This window comes from Echinops telfairi, unplaced genomic scaffold (genome assembly GCF_000313985.2).
Source record: "Echinops telfairi isolate 266 unplaced genomic scaffold, ASM31398v2 ScPeMD7_31;HRSCAF=116, whole genome shotgun sequence".
Lineage (NCBI taxonomy): Eukaryota > Metazoa > Chordata > Mammalia > Afrosoricida > Tenrecidae > Echinops > Echinops telfairi.
The window spans coordinates 28,843,140-28,865,959 of NW_022103928.1; the positions used below are offsets into that span (position 1 = coordinate 28,843,140).

General features: G+C 43.2%; 2 protein-coding genes across 2 annotated transcripts in view; one reads left to right on the forward strand and one right to left on the reverse strand.

Moving 5' to 3' along the window:
* Positions 1-691: 691 nt before the first annotated feature.
* Positions 692-15,435, reverse strand: LSM3 (LSM3 homolog, U6 small nuclear RNA and mRNA degradation associated). The gene is made up of 4 exons (XM_004702371.2): positions 15,352-15,435; positions 13,570-13,680; positions 10,291-10,386; positions 692-1,346 (listed from the first exon to the last, which is right to left on the reverse strand). Exons 1-4 carry the CDS (start codon positions 15,370-15,372, stop codon positions 1,266-1,268), a joined length of 309 nt encoding a protein of 102 aa, XP_004702428.1. The 5' UTR covers positions 15,373-15,435; the 3' UTR covers positions 692-1,265.
* Positions 15,436-15,649: 214 nt separating this feature from the next.
* The window catches only part of XPC (XPC complex subunit, DNA damage recognition and repair factor), a 29,111-nt gene continuing 21,940 nt past the window's right edge, over positions 15,650-22,820 (forward strand). Inside the window, exons 1-3 of the mRNA XM_004702369.2 lie at positions 15,650-15,752; positions 20,363-20,561; positions 22,137-22,255. Coding sequence (XP_004702426.1) covers positions 15,650-15,752; positions 20,363-20,561; positions 22,137-22,255 — 421 coding nt within the window. The remainder of the gene's footprint in view (positions 15,753-20,362; positions 20,562-22,136; positions 22,256-22,820) is intronic.

Consider the following 22,820-nt stretch of genomic DNA (forward strand, 5'->3'; position numbering starts at 1 on the left):
TTTTCCAACAAACCATGGCCATGATAACTACTATGTGCATTGTCATTGCTATTATTAGACAAGGGCAGGCCACAGCAGCAGGCATTTGCTACCACCCGGATCACAGGGCCCATTGACTCCACAGTGAACCAGCTGCTCTTGACAGGTAGTCCCAGGCCTACTAACCCCGAGGACCAAGTGTGGGGACAGTAGATGAAGGGAGTCTTTCCTGCCTGCTCATAGAAATAAAGGCCCCATCACTCCCTTCTCCATGAACACGCAGTGACGGGTGTAATAAATAAAAAGGAAACCTATTTACACATCGACTGACAGAGGTTTTGTTGACATGGCTTAAAACACTGTGTTAGCATATCGCGCATGATCACACACACATTCATTTTTATAGACCAAACTAAACCCTCCCCTTCTGAGCCAATTCACGCACACCCTTTTCCTTTTCAGACATTAATGGCTGACTGAAGCTAGAAATAAAAATAGCTTTGCTTTAATCATTCTGTTCTATGGTGCTGTTGAGAGAGCTGTTTCAACGACTTCTCATTAAAGGTCTGTGGCCTGCTGAAAACAGAGAAGAGCAGGGACGGGCTCCTTTGAGTCATGGAACAAGCAGTGTGGGTGGAGGTGACCAAGCTGAACCACACAGGTTCAGTGAACCCTGACCTTAGATTAGAAATAAATCTCGCCAGGCAGCAGGAACAGAAATTGCTCTTTATTCCCTAGTACAAATGTTAGTGTCAACAGTGACATGTTGCTACCAGCACTTATCCACGTCTGTCCACTCAGATCTGCTTCAGGTATTCTGCTTTATACTACTGTCTTTGATGTATTATCCCCCACCACTGGCCTCACTGGCCTGCAGCGGTTGGTTTAAGTAATGCCCTCCCAGGAGTCTTGAGCGCAGAAAGCATACTGACAACAGTACACGTCCCAGGAGCCTCACAAAGCTACTTGCACTAAGTGAACATGCTTAATGAATTCACAAGAAACCAGATTTTTAAAAATTAAAATAAGAAAAGAAACATTTATTTTAAAGAAAAAAAAATCCAAAATTATTTGCTAAAAAAACTGCATTTTTGTGATTACATTTATTGGAAGGGTGGGATAAAAATTAAAATGTCATTTAGTTTAGAGCGGCAAACCAACTTATTTCAGGAAAGGATGAATCAATCCTTGGTTACTTCTGAGCATCAAAGTTTACGTAGGTTTCTCTTCGGAACACAGCCTCCATTCAGGAGGCTCCTCTCTTCCCTCTGAACAGATTCTTGGTTTCAGCCAACTCTCAGCGGAGGGGCCACTAGCACAACACCGTCACCCCGCACAAAGAGCATTGGAATATTCCGTTTTGTTGACTGGAAGAAGAAAACAAGAGTACTGTATCCAAATCTGTAGATTTACACAAACATTACTTTGTGTGTGTATGAGACGGAAATTAAAAACAAGACGTGGATCCATCATAACACCAATAAATTAATTTTAGGTTCTGATTACTTACCTTTGTAGCACCCTAACCAATCTATTAAGCAGTTTTATTTTTCCTGAATGATCAACAATTGTGGCAGGGACTGGTGCTGTCACCCCAAACGCATTTAGCACCTTTTCCTGGGCACAAAGCCAGACTATATTTCCCATGCTTTTTTGTGACGAGAGACAGCCATGTAATTTGGTGATAACCCATGGGGAGTGGACAGAAGTGAGGGGACCACATTTGGATTCAAGGCCTCAGATGATGACAAGAACACAAGCGATGGCAGTCACAAGACAGAAGCAGCCCAGGTCTCAGACTGACTACACAGGAAGCCAGTGTGATGTACAACCTGATTACATCTGAAGGGTTATGTGGGTGAAAAACACACTTCTATTCTGCTGAGTCCTTAGATCTTGCTTGTGTGTGTGACTACAGTCACACAGATGGAATGGATACCTTGGGACATTAGCTTAAGGGTCATGCACCAGACTGTAAGGACATACACCCAGCGAGCATTTCCTTGTGAATTAAAAGGGCAGCAGGAGACCATTAGCTGTAGTCTATGGGGCACTCTGGTAGAAGAGCTTGGGAGGAGCCAAACGTTCACAGGGATGCTGTTCAACCTGGAGCACTGAGCGAGTCGCTGTAAGGAAGATGGACGGGGAGAACGAGCTGGTTGTCAGACTGAGTAAAGGAATGTCCAGTGTAAAATAAGTGTGTCATAGGGCTAAAGACCCAGCTGTTTCTAGTGGAAGAGAAGCCTGAAAAAAGGTCAAGGAATCAAGACCCAGTAAAACTTCTCACGTAAACAAATACATTCATCCTCTAGGTAAAAATTAGATGAAGAACACCGTATTCGTGCTTCAATCTCCTGAAGCAAATGGCCTTGTGGGTGCCCACCACGAAGAACTGATGTAATACATGTTCTAGATAGATACTATGTCTTGGAAAGATCTTTGAGTGAGGTTACAGACCCATAAAAGTAGCAGGGTAAATAGATAAAAAAACTTGGGAACTTGAGTTTTTATGAAACTGCATGTCAGAATAAAAAGCCTTTGATCACGTAAGTCGTCTTGTGTGCACAGGAAGCTGGCTGTGACAATGCGGCAGTGAACAAGGACTGCCAGACTTGGCAAATAAAAATACCGGAGGCTCAATTAAAATTTGGAATTCCAGATAAATATCAAATCCCTTTTTCCGTGTATATGTCCCAAGTATTGCCTGGGACAGTAATTAGTTACTGACCAATTGTTGATCTGAAATTAAAAAATTGAATTAGGTCTCTTGTACTTTACTGGCAATCCTCTCGCCAATGCCCACTTCTGGTATGTCCAGGGATAAGAAGCTGTACAAGAAAGTTCCTCTGAGAGAGCAAAAGCAGGGTCCAGAGAGAACAGCCAACCGATGAGCTCCTCTCAGAGCGGCTGCAGAAACCTCTTCCGGGGTCTCATCCACTGTCAGGGTGGGAAACAGTTGTCCTTCCCCGCAGTGCTGGTCACGGGGGCACACACAGTTTGCAGCCAGCTGCTACTCTAAAGCTGGGCAGTTCACACATACTCAGTGGTCCTTCAGAACACAGTGCCTGGTGACCTGCCTCCAAGAGAACCTTATGCAGCTGACTTCTGCTCTGCCAGACACAGCAGCAGGGACTCATGGCAATGAACCTGGACTTCAAGAGTGCATTGTATTTGAATCGACAATCAATGCCAGGGGGAAAAACAATAACAACCCCGCATTAATCAAATGATGCATTATTGCATTTCTGAGACATTGCCAGGAAAGGCCAATTGCCAGAAATTTGTTTGGTAGAGGGTCAATGGCAATGAGGGAAATCTGTGATGGATTGAAATGCTCAAACATACCAAAGACTGAAAGGATACTGCAAGACTGGGCAAACTTTCATTCTGTTGTATGTAAGGTTCCAGGTAGTAGGAGCGGTTGCACCTTGATTCTTTGTGTGTGTGTGTGTGTGTGTCTGGGTTGACAGGTCTTTACTTTCAGTGCTTTCTATATAGCATCCCAGTGCCTCCTGGCCTCCAAGGTTGACGTGGAGAAGTTAGCACTTAATCTTACTGAGGACCCTTCACAGGTATTCTGTGTTTTTCTCTCGCTGCTCTCAAAATGCTCTGCCGCTGGTCTTTAGGAGTTTGATTACACGTGTCTTGGTGAGGACAAGCATCTGGGATTGGCAGGTTTAATTGCTTACTCGGGTCTGGAGGGTTGTCACCATGTCCTCAGATATTCTCTTTGTTCCTTTGTGTCTATCCTCGCCTTCCAGAATCCCCACAACATGTAAGAAGGTATCGCACAGCTCCATTGGCTTTGTTCAATCTCCTTAGTTTCTCTTATTGTTTTGCAACCCCCATTAATCTGCTTCTTTTTACCATTCTTTTAACTAGGTCATCTTTCCTTGCCTTCTTGAATTAAGCAGACAGTTCTTAGGAAAGGCAGGCATAAGGTTGGGAAGAGGCTTCAGTGTGTACATGTAAGAGACCTATGTAAGAAAAGAAGGCTACAAACTCACTATCAGAAAAGTGTATTAAATTTCTAGTCATGCCAGGGAAGTTCACCCAGAATCAAATAACCCAAATACACAATAAGACTCGGATCTGGACACTTGATTATGAAATAGAAGCCTTTCGGTTTAAGAAAATGACCTAAAATTGATTGTACTAATGATTGTACAACTCTTCTTGATATGATTAAACTACTGAATTGTAAGTTATGTGGATTGTGTGCCAAGAAAATTATTTTTAAAAATCTTCTAGTTGAAGCTAATCAACTGAGCCTGAAATTAAATGAAAGTATGCTCATGTGAATATTTTTAGGTTTCCATTACATGTCAGCTACAAGCTATGATAGGCCCCAGGTCCACAGAAATCAATAAAACACAGACCCTACTCTCCACAGGAACCCGGGCAGAGCTGCCAGGTAAACAGTAATCTGCTCGCTGCAAGGTCACACCTGCCAGCGGCAACTCCGAAGAAAGATGAAGCTTCTAGAGTCACCACCTTGGAAACCCTAAGGAGGGTGGCTATGAGCTGGCACCAACTTGATGGCAATGGCTTTGGGTGGTGTTCTCCTAGAATCTTTACTCCAGGAAGTAGGAATTCATCATATATATAGACTTACATCTAAGCAAACTGAGATAATCATTCATACCAGGATAATTTGTATTACCAAAAGATGGAAAATGGCTGCCATCAATAGGAAAATAGTTAAATAAATAAATTATGGTTCTTCCCCCATAAAGGTAAAAACAAAAGAATGAGGAAATGATGTTAGGATACAGAAATCTTAATCCACAGAGCTAAGTGTAGAACAGGTACAGCACTGCTGTTTAAAAAATGGGAAGGGAGGGGAGGGGAAGTAATTAGTATTCAATAGTACAGACACAAAGAAATCAGGAGAATTCTCAAGAAACCAGAGACAGTGACTGTCTCTGGGAGTGGAGATGGAAGACAGGAACGGATGACAGGCTTTTTCAAAACTACCAGTTCATATTTTGTGATTCCGTGAGTTAGAATCCACTTGAAAGCAACTAACATTAATTGTAAATCTATTACCCACTCAAAATTGTAAATTAGAAAGAAAGCACTCTGCAGCGGGTGAGAAAAGAAATACAGCATTTGTTAAGTGCTATATGCTGTTGCTCTATGTCAATGAGTGGAGTTCCAAGCAACCTACAGAACAAAACCTCCCCACGTGGCTTCCCAGGCTGTAATCTCTCTAGGAGCAGACTGACAGGCAAAGTTCTTTTTCCCAGGAACAGGCGGGAGCCAGGTGCTTTAACCATTGCACCACCAGGGATCCTTAAAGTATGCATAGTGGTTTGAACTATGGGATTCTAAGAAAGAAGAATTAATTTTATATGGGGTAGTTGGTCTACAGCAGTGGTTCTCAACCTTCCTAATGCCGTGACCCTTTCATACAGTTCCTCATGTTGTGGTGACCCCAACCATAAAATTATTGCCATTGCTACTTCATAACTGTCATTTTGCTACTGTTATGAATCCGGTGACCCCTGTGAAAGGGTCATTCGACCCCAAAGGGGCTGTGACCCACAGGTTGACAATCGCTGGTCTAGAGCTTCTCTGTCCAATCCAATTGCCATTAGTCATATATATAGCTATTTAAGTTAAAATTAAACAAAATGAAATATCCAGTTCCTTAGTCACATTAGAGAAGGAGGCTAGTGGCACAAATGGTTAAATGCTCAGTTGCTACCTGTAAGGCGGGCGGTTCGGACCTACCTGGTGGTCCTGCAAGAGAAAGACCTGGCCATCGGCTTCCAGAAAGCCCGACGAAGGCTGTTATAAGCTGAAAATGACAGGACACCACCTAACCACGCAACAGTCATACTAGCATGCATTTCCGAATGACAGTAACCACATGGGACAGTGTACATACGGAACATTCTCAGCACCATGCACAACTGGTATTGGGGGAGTAGTGCCGGTCTAGAACAGGTCCAAGGGGCCACATGAAGTCACCCAGAAAGGTTAAATGTAAAGGTTTGTTAAGGTGAGGCAAGAATAGTAATACAGTGAGAGATAAAGTATGAGGTGTTTGATGAAATCAACTCAAATATTCAGACGCATTGCCATCGAGTCAATTCTGAGTTTCCATCACACGATGCTGCAGGACAAGATAAAACTGCCACCCTGAATTTCCCAGACTGGAACTCTTTACTGGAGCAGAAAGCCTCGTCTTTCTCCCAATAAAAGTCACTAATAAGCTATGAAATGGACACTGTAATTAAGGTCGTTCTAGAGCCAAAAGATGAATTAAGATGAGCTTCCATCTTCCTGGTAACAAATTGGTAATCATATCAACAATGTAAGCTATGAAAATATATCTATGCCTGTGGGTCCCTGTAAGTTACTGCGGTGATGCTGATTAGTTATTTCAACAGAGGAAAGAGAGATCAAAATATAAAATGGGTCCAACAGAGGACTCTTTCGTTCTCCAGGTTGGGAGGAAACACCAAGAGAATCTATAAGAGAGTTAACTGTTCTTGAAGTTAAATAGACAATATCTGCAGGAGGAGCCCTGCTCATAGCTGAATGCAATAATGGAGGCAAAGTGGGTCCCACTGTCTGCTCAGTGTGAACCTGGAGAGCGCAGCGGTCCTCCCGCTCTCTGCAGGAATGGAAATTCAACCCCAAACCCAAACTCATCGCCACACTACAGTACAGAGTAGAAAGCCCCTCGGTGGGTTTCAGAGACTATACATCGTAATGAGAATAGAAAGTCTCATCTTTCTCCATCAGAGTGGCTGATGGTTTCAAACTGCTGACCTGGTGGTTAGCAGTCCAAAGCATAACCCACTGTCACAAGCAGAATTCAAGACTAAGGCACGAAAATGTTCATGAAAAGTGTGTTTCTATAGTGAAACTCTTATGTTAATAATGTTGTATGGAAAGGGCACAATATAAAAATGTCTATTTCATATTTTCATCACATTTAAGACATTATTTGTAAGCCTCTGTTGAGCTAAAAAGGGGAAATTGCAGCCAAGTAAACTATGACAATTCTTGCTTATTAAATGAACTTTACAAGGAGTCCTAATTTCAGAGATGCTACAAATGAGAAAAAGAAAGCATGTCTCAGAACTGGTACACGATGGCCTATCTATGTTAAAACAACAAAAGCCAGGAGGGAACCCAGGAGAGAACGGTGACAGAATATTTTCGGTGGGTATTTTTGGAAGGTCAGATGAGTGCTTTTATTTTCTTTGTATTGTTCTTGCGTTTACAAGTTTTTTTGACATGTATTAACTTTATGCTCAGAAAACTAAGTATCTGTGTATACAAGGTGTGTGCATATTCATTTAAAAGTGCAAGAGAGTCAATGTTCCTCTTCTGGCATTTCCTTTCAATCGTGACTCGTTGGATATTGTTGGGAAAGAACTCGCACAAAGTAGCCGGCCAGACTCTTTCTAGACTATCACCTCACACAAAACAATTCCCCTGGTCTGAACATGGCTATGGGTGCTGGCAAATACAGCTGGAACGTTCATTTGCTCCAGATGCATTCCAAGATGAGGTTTTCACTTTTGTCTTTGATGTTCTATCTGGTTAAATGTGCCACCATCACCACCCTATCCTTCTGCTTTTGGTTTTTGCAGCTTTGTCAGACTGAAAACGATGTCATATCACACACTACACAATGATGGGGTCTCATCTCTACCAAATTAAAAAATAATAATAGCAATGACTTTTCATAACTTCTTAAAAACTGTGAAACCCATATTGTGTGATCTTGACATATAGAAATAGCACCAAATTAAAGTAAAGTGATAATGGTCTCTCAATCATGAATTTATCAAACTCTTTATATAGCCACTGCTAGGGCCAATCCTAACCAGACCAAACGTACTGCCATCAAGTTGATTCTGACCCATAACGACCATTTAGGGCAGAGAAGAAATACTCCTTTGGGTTTCTGAAGCTATTAATCTTTACAGAAGCAGAGGGACTCATCTTTCTCTCAGAGGGGCTGGTGGGTTTGAACTGCTGACATTGGGGTTTGCAGTCCAACACAATCCCACCATACCATCAGAGCTCCTTACTGTTAGGGCAGTGGTTCTCCACTTTTCCTGTGCAGAAGAATCACCTGGAGAGTTTGTTAACTGTTTCCTGGGCTTCATCTCCAGAGTCTGGTTCAGGTCGGACTGTAGACCTTGAATTTGTGTTTGTATGCTACAGTGCTAACGTTCCTGGTCCAAGGAACATAAAATAGATCTAAGAGTTCAAGGATTTCCCCCACAAACTTTATGCAGCCCCCATCTCTACTCTCTGTAATTATGAAGCAGTACTTCTTTTGGGCTTTCAGGACCTGAGTCCAACCCTACTAAGACCTCCAACTTTTAGCTAAACGGATCTTGTGAAGGCACGTGGCTTAGAACACACAGAACAAACATGGAGAGACTAACGTCTCTTATGAATAACAAATGCACATAAAGTAATGACTGAATGCCCATATTTAGGGGGAAAAATAGCGAAAGACTCAGGAGTGGTTGGGGAGAGGAGAAAAGACAATACAGAGCCTAACTACAAAACCAACAAAGAATTGGCTTTCAACCATTTCAAGAGGTAGCCAATGATCAAGAACAAGCGGTCCTGTAGGAAGAAGTCCACGCTGTACTAGCGGCATTAGCCCAAAACAATGCTCCAGAGACAGGAGGAATACCAATTAAGATGTTTCAACAAGCTGATGAACCATGAGAAGCACTCACTGAGCCAAGAAATTGGGAAGAGAGCTACCTGGCCAACCGACTGAAAGACATCAATATTTATGCCCCTTCCAAAGAAAGGTAACCCAACAGAAAACCAGAACTTACCAAATAACATCATTAATGACATGCCAAGTAAAATTTTGTGGAAGATATTTCAAAAACCGTCACAGCAGCATATCCACAGGGAGCTACCAGACACTCAAACTGGATTCAGAAGAGGTCACAGCTTGAGGGATATCACTGCTAAGGTCAGAGGATCTTGGCTGGAGGCAAGGCTATACAAAGAATGTAAAGACATTCAACTGTGTGGATAATAACAAAACTATGGGTAACAGGAGAAGAATGGGAATTCCAGAACACTTTAATCATGCTCACGAAGAAGCTGTACATAAACCAAGAGGTAGTTGTTTGAACAGAACAAGGAAAAACTTCCTGATGTAAAATCCGGAAAGGCTTGCATCAGGGGAGCTGGATTCTAGAAAGTGGCATCAAACTTGAAGGAATGCTTGTTAACAACCTGCAATATGCACGTGACCTAACTGCTTGTTGAAAGTAGAGGACTCGAAGCACTTGCTGATGAAAATCAAGTAGCCTTCAGTATGGATTGCAGCTCAATGTCAAGAAAACCCAAATCCTCACAACTGGCCCAACAAACAGCACCATAATAAAAGGCGGAACGAGTGAAATCATCACCAATTTCATTTTGCTTGGATCAACAGTCAATTCTCATGGAAATGGTAGCCAAGAAATCAAACGTATTGTACTGGGTAAAAGTGTTCCATAAATCACAACCTTCCTCTAGTTCTTAAATGCTTCTTCCCCACCACTATCATGGTCCCAATTCTACCTTGCAAACCTGGTTAGACCAGAGGATGCACAGTGGTGGAGATGGGAGCTGGAAACACAGGGAATCCAGGATAGATGAACCCCTTGGGACCAGTGGTGAGAGTGGCGATATCGGGAGGGAAGAGGGAGTCTGGGGTGAAGAGGGGGAGCCGATTACAAGGATCTACATATGGTCTCCTCCCTGGGGGATGGGCAACAGAAAAGTGGGTGAGGGGAGACGCTGGGCAGTGTAAGATAAAATAATAATTTATGGATTATCAGGGGATCATGAGGGAGGGGGAATGGGGAGGGGGTAAGAAAAATGAGGAGCTGATTCCAGAAGCCCAAGCAGAAAGCGAGAGTTTTGAGAATGATGAGGGCAACGAATGTATATGTGCTTTACACAATTGATGTATGTGTGTATTGTGATAAGAGTTGTATGAGCCTCACTAAAATGATTAAAAAAAGAAAGGAAAAAAAAAGCGTTGCATAAAGACTTCAAAGTGTTGAAGAGCAAAGATGTTACTTTGAAAACCTGGGTGTGCCTGACCCAATTCAAGGGCTCAACCTAACAACAATGATGAGGAAGGGAGTGCGTCTGCCTGTTACACAGAGGGACATTACGGGTAAGGACTGCTTTCAGGGCGACTACCAACAACCCATTGCACTGAGTCTGCGCAGGCTCACACGTGACAAGCTTTCCACAAATGAGTGTTAAGCTGTTGGACATTTTCAAAGTGATGAATAGAATTTTAAGACTTACTTTATATATCTCTTCATATGTCTCTTCATCAATTTCTATAGTAGTCACAGTTTCTTCCACATCTCCCAGTATCATATTTAAATGCTGATCATAAGCCTGTAGTGGGAAAGCAGGGTCAAGAAATTTAACCATGAAACTATGAAAAATTGAACAAGGCTTATATTGTGTAAATGGCTCAATACAAACAAGAATATGTCTTATACAAATACTACAAACTTATGCATGGGAGAAAAACAATCTAGACTGTACTGATACATTGTTTTATTGCAAATCACTTCCAAAGATCACTTAGTTGGTGTGACAAAAATATAAAACTGCTGGCCAAAAATGAATTTACTTAAAAGAACCTGAATTTATTATCCTTAAAATCTAAGGCAGTCACATTATTTATGATATTTAATTATGAAAAAGTGAATTCATCATTCATTAGACTTTCCATTTTAGCTGTAAATTCTAACAAGAAAAATACCAAAAAGGGGATAAGACAGCCCATGTTTAAGTGGTAAGGCTATGGCAGAGCAATTTCCTAAAGGTAAGTCACTGCCATTGCACCTGTCCTCCAATGGCCTACCGATAACCCATACAGAACTCAATCGTGTTCCATATGTCATTTCCAGCAATAATGTGTCAGCTCACATCTTTAGGGATGTCTTCCACCTAAGCTCCAGTTTCTGGTTTTTACTAAAAGGTGAACTCACTGGACCCTTGAACAAAACTCACTAATGTAGTGTTGGCTGCTTCATAGTTCACACCAAAATCAAAGTGGGAAACTGTTAGAGCACTCTAATGAGATAAAAATCTACAGTCAAGAGGTAGAAAAACAGAAAGGCTCATAGAGTAATGAAAAATTACAGAGACAATGAGCAGCACATGTGATTCAGTTTAACTTTTCTCTCCAAAAGGCCACTACTCTGTTCCTGGGACTCCTCTCTTTGCCTAGGGTTGGTGTAAAGCAAGACCCTCACTTCCTTCCGAACCATGTTAAGATCACTCATCTTTATAAGATTTATGGAAGTGGCATCACAGTACTTAAGAGTAGGTTGATATTATGGCTTTGCCTTTAGTCTGAGCCAGCTTCTTACTATGGCTCTCCCTTTACTGGCTGTCACCTGAAGCAACTAGGGTCGTCCTTCTGAGCCTGAACTTCCTGAACTGTGAAACAGATTAGTATTGGACAGGGCTGTACTATGAAGAATAAAATGTTATACCTATAGCATTTAAAATAAGCTCCCTCATTCTCTCTCTCACTGTCATTAAGTGTATCCTGACTTACTAGAATCCTCTATTAGAGTAGAACTGCCCCTTCGATTTTCCCAGGCTGTAACTCTACATGCGCAGAAAACCTCATCTTTCTACAACAAAGTAGCTGGGGATTGTCAACTGCTGACTTTGTGTTAGCAGCCCAACAGGCAATCCATTATGCCACCAGGGCTCCTTTAGAGCAACAGTGCCTGGTATTTATTTAACTGTGCTAAAAATATTAGTTGTTTTAAATCAATATTGGGTAGTAATAAAAACAGCACACCCAGAAAAGCTAAAAACCATCAAGGAGAGACAAACCTTCAGTTTACTTTTAATGAATATATCAAACCACTGCAAGGGCCTAAACTTTTAGAAATATTTGCAGAGATGAAGAAAATATGTATAAAAATGTTCACAGTAACATTCTTTATAGTGGCAAGAAATGCAAACATCATTACTAACATATACCAACTCTTATGTAATTATTAAAAAAAAAAAAAAGGAGACTTCAATGCCCTCATGATCAATGAGGTCCAAGAAAGACTCAAAGAAAAAGCAAGCGGCTGGGAACCCAGTACAGCGGGAGGACATTCATGTGTTTTTAAGGTTGGTGATGGTGCTTGAAACCCTCAAGTTGATTTAACTCAATTCATCTACCAGAGCAGAACTGACCCATGGTTCTTTCTAGGCTGTAATCTTCATGGGCCTTGGTGGCGTAGGACTACGTGGCTGATAACCACAAGGCCAGCATTTCTAAACCACCAGCTGCTCCGAGAGACAAAGACAAGGCTTTCTATTTCCATGAAGAATTACAATCTCAGAAAACCCAGGGGGGTAGTTCTACCCTTTCTTACAGGGTTGCTATGAGTCGAAATCAACTCCGTGGCAGTGAGTCCCACTTGTTATATGGGCAGATCATCAGGTGTTTCTTCCGGAAAATATCTGGGTGTGTTGAAATCACCAACCTTGCGATTAATGGTGGAGCATTTTACCATTTTGCCTCCAGGGCCCCTAATGGTGATATGCAGAATGAAAATACATGTGTAGAAGAGGGGGTTTTATAAAGTTCATGGAAAAACTCCATCATCTTTTCATTCCAATTTTGTCAGCTCTCAATAATTCTTCTCGGATACACTGCACTTGATCAAACCCCACCAGGCATTATATACTCTCCTCCCTTTTCGCTGCCTTCAATTTTAGATCTCTTGTTGTTGCCTTATCCCTGAGTTTGTTGGCTCCCCACTTCCACTCCTCACCTCCTCCTCTCCCATGTCACCTCAGAAGCCCACATGGAAGAAGCACACCAGCCTGTGTGATCATAAGGTGTTGACAAGAGCAGGTATCAGGTATCAAAAGATGCAAACAATTATATTAATGTGAAAGAAGGGAGTTGAAGGGCGACCCAAAGCCCATTTGTAGACGACTGGACATCCCCCCACAAAGGGGTAACAAGGAAGGGACAATTCAATCAGGATGCAGTATAGCACCGATGAAACACACATCATTCCGCTAGTTCCTGAATGCTTCCTCCGCTCCACCCGACTACCATGACTGTTCTGCTTTACAAATCCAGCTAGACCAAAGTACACACACTGGTACAGAAAAGAGCTCTGGACACATGGAATTCAGGACAGATAAAACCCTAAGGTATAGCAGAGGGAGTAGCGATATCCTAAGGGTAGGGGAATGGTGGGGGTGGAGGGAGAGAGGGGGCACCCATCACAAGGTTGCATATATAGCTCCCCCTCCCAGGGGGATGAATAAAAGAAAGGTGGGTGAAAGGAGACAATGGACAATGTAAGACAGGAAATACTAATATATTATTGATCAAGGATTCACAAGGAAGGCACATTTATATTGAGAAAAAAAGGTTTAAAATTCAAATAAAATAGTTATATCAGGCTGACAGAAATGTGGGTGTGTTTCCAACTCCCTCTGGCACATTTCAAAACATTCTTTCACATGGGTAATTTTTACATTTCAAGAGGGTGGGGACAGGGAAGGATGATTTCAAGGTAATTTAATAAATTTACTTACATGCAATCTTCCTCGAAGCTCTCGGTCATTTCGCATTTTCACATAAATGCGTTCATCCAAGCTGAGCCTAATGAGATCCAGAGGCTCCTCTACTGTGTTGGTAGTTTGTTGCTGACAAAAGAAACAGGTTTTGTAATATAGAAGTAGAGATAGTGCAGTTTAGGATTACTGCTCTGCTGTGTGACAGTGGGCAGGTTACCTAGCTTCTCTGAGCTCTCGTTTAATTTGTAAAATGGGGAGAAGTTACTTCTTAAAAAGGAGGGCAGTGAGACTCCATATCACCTACTTCGGACATGTCAGGAGACAAGTCCCTGGAGGACATCATGCTTGGTAGAGGATCAGTAAATCCTCAAAAGATGAATTGACTAAGTGGCTGCAGCAGCCATAGGCCCAAACACAGCAATGATTGTGAGGATACAACAGGGCTGGGCTGTATTTCTTTTGTACGTACAGTTGCTATTAGTTAAAATTGATATGATGTCTAACCATCGTGATCACATCCTGTTCTGAAGATCAAATTATATATATCTAGCCCAGGTGGTGTAGAAGCTATGCGTTGAGCAGGGTCGACAGTTCTAAACCACCAGCAGCTCCTAGGGAGAAGGCTGGGCTTTCTACTCCTGTAAATAGTCTCCCAAACTCACAGTGGGTTGCTATGAGTCAGCAATGACTCAATGGTAGAGTCCCCCACTGATGATGTATTCAAGTTATAACCACTCACAACCATACAGTGTTGTTGTACATCTTATCATTGATGATAATTAGTAAACAGAATGCTGCAGATGGCAATTTACTGACGTTGTCATTCTGTTCAACACTGTACAGCAGGCTATGGACTGGTCTATAGTGACATCTGTGTCAGTGTAGGGAATTCTAACAGTTGAACAATGCCCAACTCTAATGACTTGATATTTGAACTACACATGTGCCTGACAGCCAAAGGTTGCTTTTTCAAAATGGTGTCCTTGGATGAATCAGTTTATTCAGTTAACACACATTTGCTGAGTGTTTCTAGTACTGCTTTAAACCCTGAGACTAAAAGGGTTAACAAAACAAAAGCTCTGCTGTCATGTAACTTAAATGCTAGTGGAGGAAGCACATGTTTAATATGAAAAATATGGTTTGAAGAAAAGTGAAGGGGGTGCGAAGTGGGATTATTTTAAGTAGGTGGCCATGGAATGACTCTTGGATGAGGTGCTATTTGAATAAAAAGGTGAAGAAGCCATGGCTCTATTCACAGATATCAGAGAAATAGCATTTGGGGAATAGGGGTGAGCTAGTGTTGGACCACCTGTTAGTCAGCATCTCAGTTCCTCTCTATTTTATATTTATGTTAACTGCTAAGTCTATGTCACAAGCTCAAGCGGGGGCGGGGATTACCTCGTCATTAGTTGTTGCCTTGATGTCTAGTACAGTGCCTAAATGTGCAGAATGAGTCAATACTGCTACTCCTAACTTCAGTACATTTTCCTATTAAACTCCAAGCAGCTCCGGGAAGCAGGCAGGGATATTTTTATTCTACAGATAAAGGGCAGACTCCGAAGTGATCGGTCGACAAGCGGCTTCAAGCAAGAAATGACCTCAGGTTCCGAGGCAAAAATTCATACAGGGCGCAGTTCCACAGGGGATGGAGGCAGATGAGACCGTGAGGGACCAGAACAAGTCGGCACGACAGGTCCCTTCCCCGAGAGCTTGGAGAAAACAGCCCGGTTTGAGGCCTAACAAGGTCAGAGCTGGAGGTGGAAAAACCGCTGAGAAACCCGCTCCTTAGAACTCACTCACCTGGTCCACATCGTCCGCCATGTTTCAAATTCTGAGCCTTTTCCCTCCTCTCGCGAGAAGATCCGTGCATCCGGCGGGCGAAACCGCGCGGGCCCCCACGTACCGGAAGTGGCGCGCGCTGCCGTGTCTCCTTTGGCTGCCTGCAGCTCACGTGGGCTGTTCGGGGGCGGGGGGCGGAGCCTGTCCGAGCCGGAGGGGCGTGGCCCGCCTCGCTCCGCCCAAAGGCAGAACCCGCGTACGAGCGATCACCTTCTCCCGGGTCCGGTCGGCCGTCGTGGGCCCCAACCTAGCGGCTGCTATGGGTCGGAAGCGTTCGGCCTGCGGGGAGCCGCGCCGGCGCGAGCCTCGGGGACGGAACGCTCCGGAGGAGAACCCGGGCCGGCGCGAGCAAGAGGCAGCAGGTGAGAGCGAGGCCCCATCGGGCTGAGGAGCGCGCCGCGAGGCAGGTTTGGGCATGCTGGAGACGGGTTGGGCTTCCGACCAAGGTCTGGGGTTCGGAAGCGCCAGCCGCTCCCGGGAGCAAAGAGGAGGCTTTCTGCTCCTGTGAACAGGTAGACGCGGAAACCCACCCACGGTGGCAGTTCTGCCCTGCCCTGTGGAGTCGCGATGAGTTGGAGTCGACTCGCGGGCAGGAAACGGGTGAAGGAAGAGCTCCGCCAGCCTATTATGTCACTCTCCCAGCCTCCCAGGACACCTTGGTGCGCCGTTCCCAAAGTGGGATTTGCTTGGCGGTAACTCTCCGGAGCCCGACCTGAGCAAGCGCTCCCTTGTGCAGCCTCTTTAATTCTTCCTACTACACGCTGGTTAATAGGCTCCCCAGCGATACGCGTATCTGAGTGGAGAAAGGCATTGCAGGGATTTTGCACGCCCTGCACGACGGGCCAAGAGAGCCTTAAACGAAAGTGCTTATTAGGACTACTTCATCCCAGAAGTAATATCTTCAGCAAAATCTCGCCAGAGTATTAGATTAGCCGGTGATAACGAAACGTTTTCTACTTATCATGGACAAAGCAAAACTCTTGAATTTCCCCCTTTAAACTTGTTCCCGCTCCAGTTTTTTCTTCTTCCCCATTTCAGTACATGATCGCTTTCCTATTTGTCAAAAGCAAAGCCCTCCTTTCCTGCCGTGTCCCTTACTGGTGCACATCCAATCCATCGGGAACCTCAGATCTTTAACTCAGATCTGACCACTTTTTATTCCCATGCCTGCAGCCCGTGTGCAAGCCATCAGTTGAATGATACAGTAGTTGTCTTTTTGCGGTTTCTCTCTCTCTCTCTCTCTCTCTCTCTGTGTGTGTGTGTGCCTTGTAATCAGTTTAACACCAGCTCCACGGCAAACTCAATGGATTCACCATGTCCTTACCATAAAACCCTAATTCTTTTTGATGGCTGTAAGATCCTGTGTGATTTGGCTGCTGGGGCCTCTCCTATCTCTGTTTGCCTTCCTTTCCATTCCTCAAATTGTGACCAAACTATTCCTCACCTGAAACCATTACCTTTCATGGTCTTTTTGCTTCCTATATCCTTCTGTGGCTCTTGACATGGCTGATTGCTTCTATACCTCCAGGTCTAAATTCAGACAGAGCGTTCTGTCTTCCGTGATCTTTCCCAGGTACTCTGAAAACCCCTGACAACTTCTGTCATTTCTCCATTTATCAGGACATTACTACCTATTGGTCCAGTTGTGAGGATTGTGGTCTTCTTTACATTGAGTTGTCATCCATACTGAAGGCTGTACCATCCTTGTTCTTCATCAGCAAGTGCTTCAAGTCCTCCTCTCTCATCAAGCAAGGTTGTGTCATCCAGTGTCATAGGTTGTTCATCCTTTCGCCAGTCCCGATGCCACATTTTCATATAATGCAGCTTTCTTGATCATTTGCTCAACATTCGGACTGAATAAGTGTGGTGCAAGAATGCAACATAGTACTTTGACTATTCTTCCCCAGTGCCATAAAAGAAATGTGTCGTATTTTCTGCTGCCTGCCATATTGTCCGACTTTCACGTGCATATGAGGTGATTGAAAATGCCCTGGCTTAGGTTAGGTACACCTGAATCCTCAAAGTGATGGCTTACCTTTAACACTTTAAGGAGGGCTTGTAGAGTATATTTGCCCAGTACAAGATGTCATTTGATTCTTGACTGCTGCTTTCATGTGTTGATTTTGGGTCCAAGTAAGATGAAATCCTTGACAACTTCAGTCATTTCTTCCTTTATCATGATGTTGTCTATGGGTCTACTTGTGAGGATTTTTGTTCTTTGCATTAAGTTGTAAGCTCTACTAGAGACTGGAATTTGGTATTTTTCAGTAAGTGCTACAAGTCCTCTTTGCTTTCGGCAAGCAACATTGTCTTCTACCTTTTGCAAGTTGTTAATGCGACTTTCTCCAATTCTGATGATGCCTTCTTTGTTTAGTCTACATAGTTCTGATACTGTGCTCTGCTTCATACAGTCCTTGGATTATTTGTTCAGTTTACAGATCAAATAAATATGGTGAAAGGATCCAACCCTGACACACCTTTATTGACTTTGAACTACAGTGTGTCCTCTTCTGCTCAAATGACTTCCTCTTGGACGGGTGTGCTCCATGTGATCACAGCGATGCTGTGTTGGGATTGCCCATTCGTCACAATGTGGTACATAGTTTGTTATAATCTACAGAATCAAACACTTTTGCTTTCCCTACGTGTACCACTCTTGATGTCATCCCACAACTCATGTGGTCATGTTGGATGCATTAAATCTGTTCTTGAGACAGTCTCTAAATTTGGGTGGAATATAGTCAAGGTTGTGTTCTGCTGTCAGGGACTTGTTTTAATTTTCTTTAGCTTCAACCTGAATCTGTCTATGAGCAATTGATAGTCTGTTCTATAGTTGGCTCCTGACCTTATGTTAGCGGATGACAGTCAACTTCTCCATCTTCTTTTGGCTCAGATATGGTCAGTTTGATCCTTGTATATCCCATCTCTGAGGCAGTCAACAAAATATAGTCAACAGTTCTTTCTGATAAAAGGCGCTGGCAGTGAATACTTCTTTGGTCTTGAAGATTTTTATAATGTGTCCACCAGCTTAATTTCGATCCTCAAGGCCACAGTTTCTAATTACCGATCCTTCCTCTGTTTCCAGCTTCCCCATAGCAATCACTAGTAATTATTAATGTATCTTTTTCCTTGTAGGGCTATAGATATTTTCACACAGCACTGTATTTGAAGATCGGTCTTGTAATGGTCTTTTTGGTGGGAGGGTGGGAGAGGGAGAGAAAAAAGAGCTAATACCAAGGGCTCAAGTAGAAAGAAACTTTTGAAAATGACGATGCCAACATATGAACAATTGTGCGTGATACAATTGGTGTATGGATTGGTATAAGAGCTGTAAGAGTCCCCAATAAAATGATTTTATTAATAATTTTTTAAAGTGATGGTCTTTTTGACAATATATGCTTCAAGATTAATATTTCATACAGTTCATGTTCTGGTTATTAATAGGTGTTTACAGCTGTTCCTTATCATTTTGAGCTATCAAATGAAAGTCCTGAAAAACTTACTCTTATCCATATCATTAAGGGTCCTTCGGGAAGCTGCTCTTACCCAGTCAGACTTGAGTGCCTTCCAACCTTGGGCTATTCTTCCTCTCCTGTATCAGACCGCGTCCTCCCGCTGTTATAAAGTTGTCAGTGGCTAAGCGCCTTTGATATGGACGGATTCCTTCTTCCGAGTCTCTCTCAGTCTGGAAACTCCTCTGAATCTGGTTGATCCTGGGAAACCCTGCTGGTATTTGAAATACTGGTGGCACAGCGTCCAGCAACACAAGCTTCCACAGTAGAACAAACTGACAGCTGAGGAGTGGAGCTTTAAGACTAGTTTCTAAAATATGAACTTAGTTTAAAATATTTCATTTGGGTCAAGAAGGAAGTGGAGCTTTAAGACTAGTCTGTACAATATGAACTTTGTTTAAAGTATTATTTCATTTGGGTCAAGAAGGAAATTCTTCAACCCTACCCCCAAGAGCCATGTTCAAGTACCTCTTTTAAAGACAAACAAAGCCACTGCCATTGAGTTATTCTGACTCTTAGGGACGCCCCCTAGGGTTTCCAAGGCCATAAATCTTTACCAGAGCAGACAGCCTCATCTTTCACCCACAGAGGGGCTAGAAGACTTGAACTGCCTACGTTGCAGTTAGCAGTCTGATGTTTATCTAACAGTGTCACCAGGACTCCTGTGCACCTCCTTGGGAATTAAAAATATTTGTCAAAGAGTCTACAGGACAAACTATAAGAGAATGAATGCTAGAGTATTTTTGTTTTCTAAAATTAATTGAAGCAGTCCATTGAATTCATTAAATTAACCGAAATAAAGAAATGGTGGCTTGTTTCAGAGCCATGAGTGTCTGGGTGAATATGTTTGCCGAGTAGAAAAATACACTTCTGTGCCTTATTGTTTGTAAGTTACTTTTTAACTGCTTATGAATATAATTATATGTAAATAAGCAGAGATAACCTAATTTAACTTAAATCAAAAGCTCATTCAGTTTTTAAAATTTTCTATTCACTTAGTAGTTGAGAATAATCTCAGGATAGTAATGTCAGGTAATCTTCACTCTTGCAGTGTTTTCATTTAACAAAACACAGCTATAATTTTCTTATGAAAATGAAAATTTTTTAAATTATCATCTCATAGTACCCTTTAGGTTTTTTAAAAGTGTTTGGTGTAAGAGTCTTATTTGGGTAATAAATGTCTGTGTTTTGAGCAGAGTTTGGTTTTAAAAGAACAAGGACTAGTGGGAATAAGGCTGTGGTAAAATTTGGGCAGGTTTATGAACTTGAACCGTCTCACTCGATAGGAGTGAATTATCTCTAAAACTAAGAGCCTCTGCTGGTAATAAGATTACTTTAATTGGTTCATGTTCTGTCTTTTCTAGAAATTTAAGATTTGGAAGTTAGATTTTATTCGCGCTGAACCATACTGTCTCCACCTTTCTTACTGTCCCTGAACTCATATTCCATTGGCCACCCAGATGTCCTTGAAGATGAGAAGCCCCCAAAGAAGACCTTGCTTTCTAAAGTCTCACAAGGAAAAAGAAAGAGAGGCTGCAGTGATCCTGGGGCCCCTGCTGCTGCTGGGCCAGCGAAGAAGAGAGTGGCCAAGAGGACTGTTCAGACCCGACACCTCGAGGTGGCTAAGGATGAAGCGCTCGATGATGGGAAAGAGTTCAGGTGAGACCACTAAAGGTTCTGACTAGATTTTGATAGTTCCCCGCAGAGGTGCAGGCAGTGAAACTTGCTCTCTGCTTGCCACTGAGATCCATGGTCGAAATTGGATCTTTAAAGCTTTCCACACAAGAGCTCAGCCCAGCTGGATAGAATCTTAGTGATTCTGTAGTTTACCTCCTTAATTGTAGGTACACAACAGTGTTACAATCCGGAGACAGCGATTTCTTCATGGTTGTGTAGATGTATAGTGGCAAAACCAGGTTAGAGTTCAGGTCTTCTGACACCGGGGCCAATGGTCTTCCTTTTACCCAAAGATATTAGACATTTACAAAATATTTGTCATTCCAATTTTATCTGTCAGATTCTCCTATCTCTTGTACACTCTATTCCTGCCCAGTGGTACTTCTTGTCATCGACTCAACACATTCTCACATTTTGCTGCTCCTACGTTGTACTCAGTGGGCCCTGAGGGTGTTGTCAGGTAGGCATTGGACCATTAACTACAAAGTTGGCAGTTCAAACCCATCAGTTGCTCCATGGGAGAAAGATGAGGCTGTCTGCTCCCACAAATGTTTGCAGTCTTGTAAACCTTATATAGAGTTGCGACCAGTCAGAATTGGCTTCATAGGTTTGGTTTTTGGTTATAAGTTGTGTTCATTTGGGGCCTTGTACTTAACTACTTTCTTGGACCTTGAAAAGGTCGATCAGACGTCATCGACTCCACAAAATCTTCATGGCTTCCTCTCCTTTTTCTCTGATATTTCCCATCACCTCTTAAGGCTGTGTTCATGCTCTGCATGCCTTTATTTGTGTAAAACCCCAATCAGACTTACTGCCATCGAGTCGATTCCACTCAGAGCAACCCTATAGGAAGGGTAGCATTTCCCTTGTGGGTTTCTGAGATTGTAACTGTGGGAGGAGAGAGCCTGGTGGCTTCAAACTGCTGACCTTGCAGCTAGTAGTCTAATTCATAACCCCCCTACCCTAATACATAGCCTTGCTTTCTATACCGTTAAGTCCTCAGCAGGCTAGAATCATGCCTGGCTCACTGTCATGTCCCCTGTGGAGAGCAGAGTTCTTTATTTTGCAGAAACTGAGCCAGTTAGTAATTCAATAAAAGGTCATTCCTAGTCATCTGTAGTGACCTATGAATATAAGCCTAGGAAGCGCTTATACTGCCTCCTCCTTTACTTTGTAAAATAAATCCTCACATAAATCCAGAAACCTCAACTGGCCTGGCCTGCATAGGTGCACAGTCCAGTGGAGGATGGCGGTGGAAGGGAGCATGGGAAAGCCTGTCTGTTGGCCACTGTGCTTCTTGTGCTGAGGGTCATTCTGCTGTGGGTTGTTAATTATGCCAAAAATAAGGTAATGGGCTGCAACCTGCCCTGGGGTTAGTCTGTTTTACCTACCTTAACAGATTGGACTGTTTGCTGTGCAGATGAGGTGGGTAAAAATCGTGGGGTTTTTCTCTTACTGTGGAATTCACATGACACTGACGGATCCCCTAGGTAGGCTTATATGTATCACTGGGCTCTTGGAGGCTTTTCCATCTTGCTTCCTCTGCTCTTTCCACAGGAACTCCCTGGGTCCCCTCAAGGTGACTGGGCATCCAGAAAGAGAGGCCGCCCTGGACACAGGCAGCAGCGAAGGGGAGAACGAGGATGAAAGTGACGATGACTGGGAAGAGGTCGAAGGTGAGGCGTCTTTCTTTGCTCTCAGAGCTGATGCTGTTTTGTAGCTGTACTGTCTTATCTGCTATTGTCATCATTGTTTCCTTTTGAAACTAAAAAGACCAGCGGTGGCAGTAGAGACTTGGTGTGGGGAAAATTCATGCCCAGGTTAGCAGGCATCACCATGTAGGTTGAACATTGAGTTTCCTGGTGTAGCAAGATGTTTCAGGCTTACCCTGGATTTTCCTCCTCCAGGCCGGGAACACTCGGGCATTTTCGCCTAGAAGCCCTGATTCATTTTAGTATGGAAGGCAAGATCTTGGCATTAAGTGTGTTCATTGCCAATTTGGTTGTTGCTTCTAGACCCAGAGCTGCTTTAAAAGTGCTGTCACTAAGAAAAGAGGCCCATGGTGGGTAAGCGTTGGGCTGCTCACGGCAAGGTTGGTGGCTCAAACCTGCCAACCGCTCTGCGTGAGGAAGAGGAGGCTGTCTGCTTCTGGAAAGGTTTGCCGTTGCAGACGTGTCGCGGAGCAGTTTTGCTGTGCCCCATAGCATCAGTGTCATTGGAGTGGACGCTGAGGCTAATGAA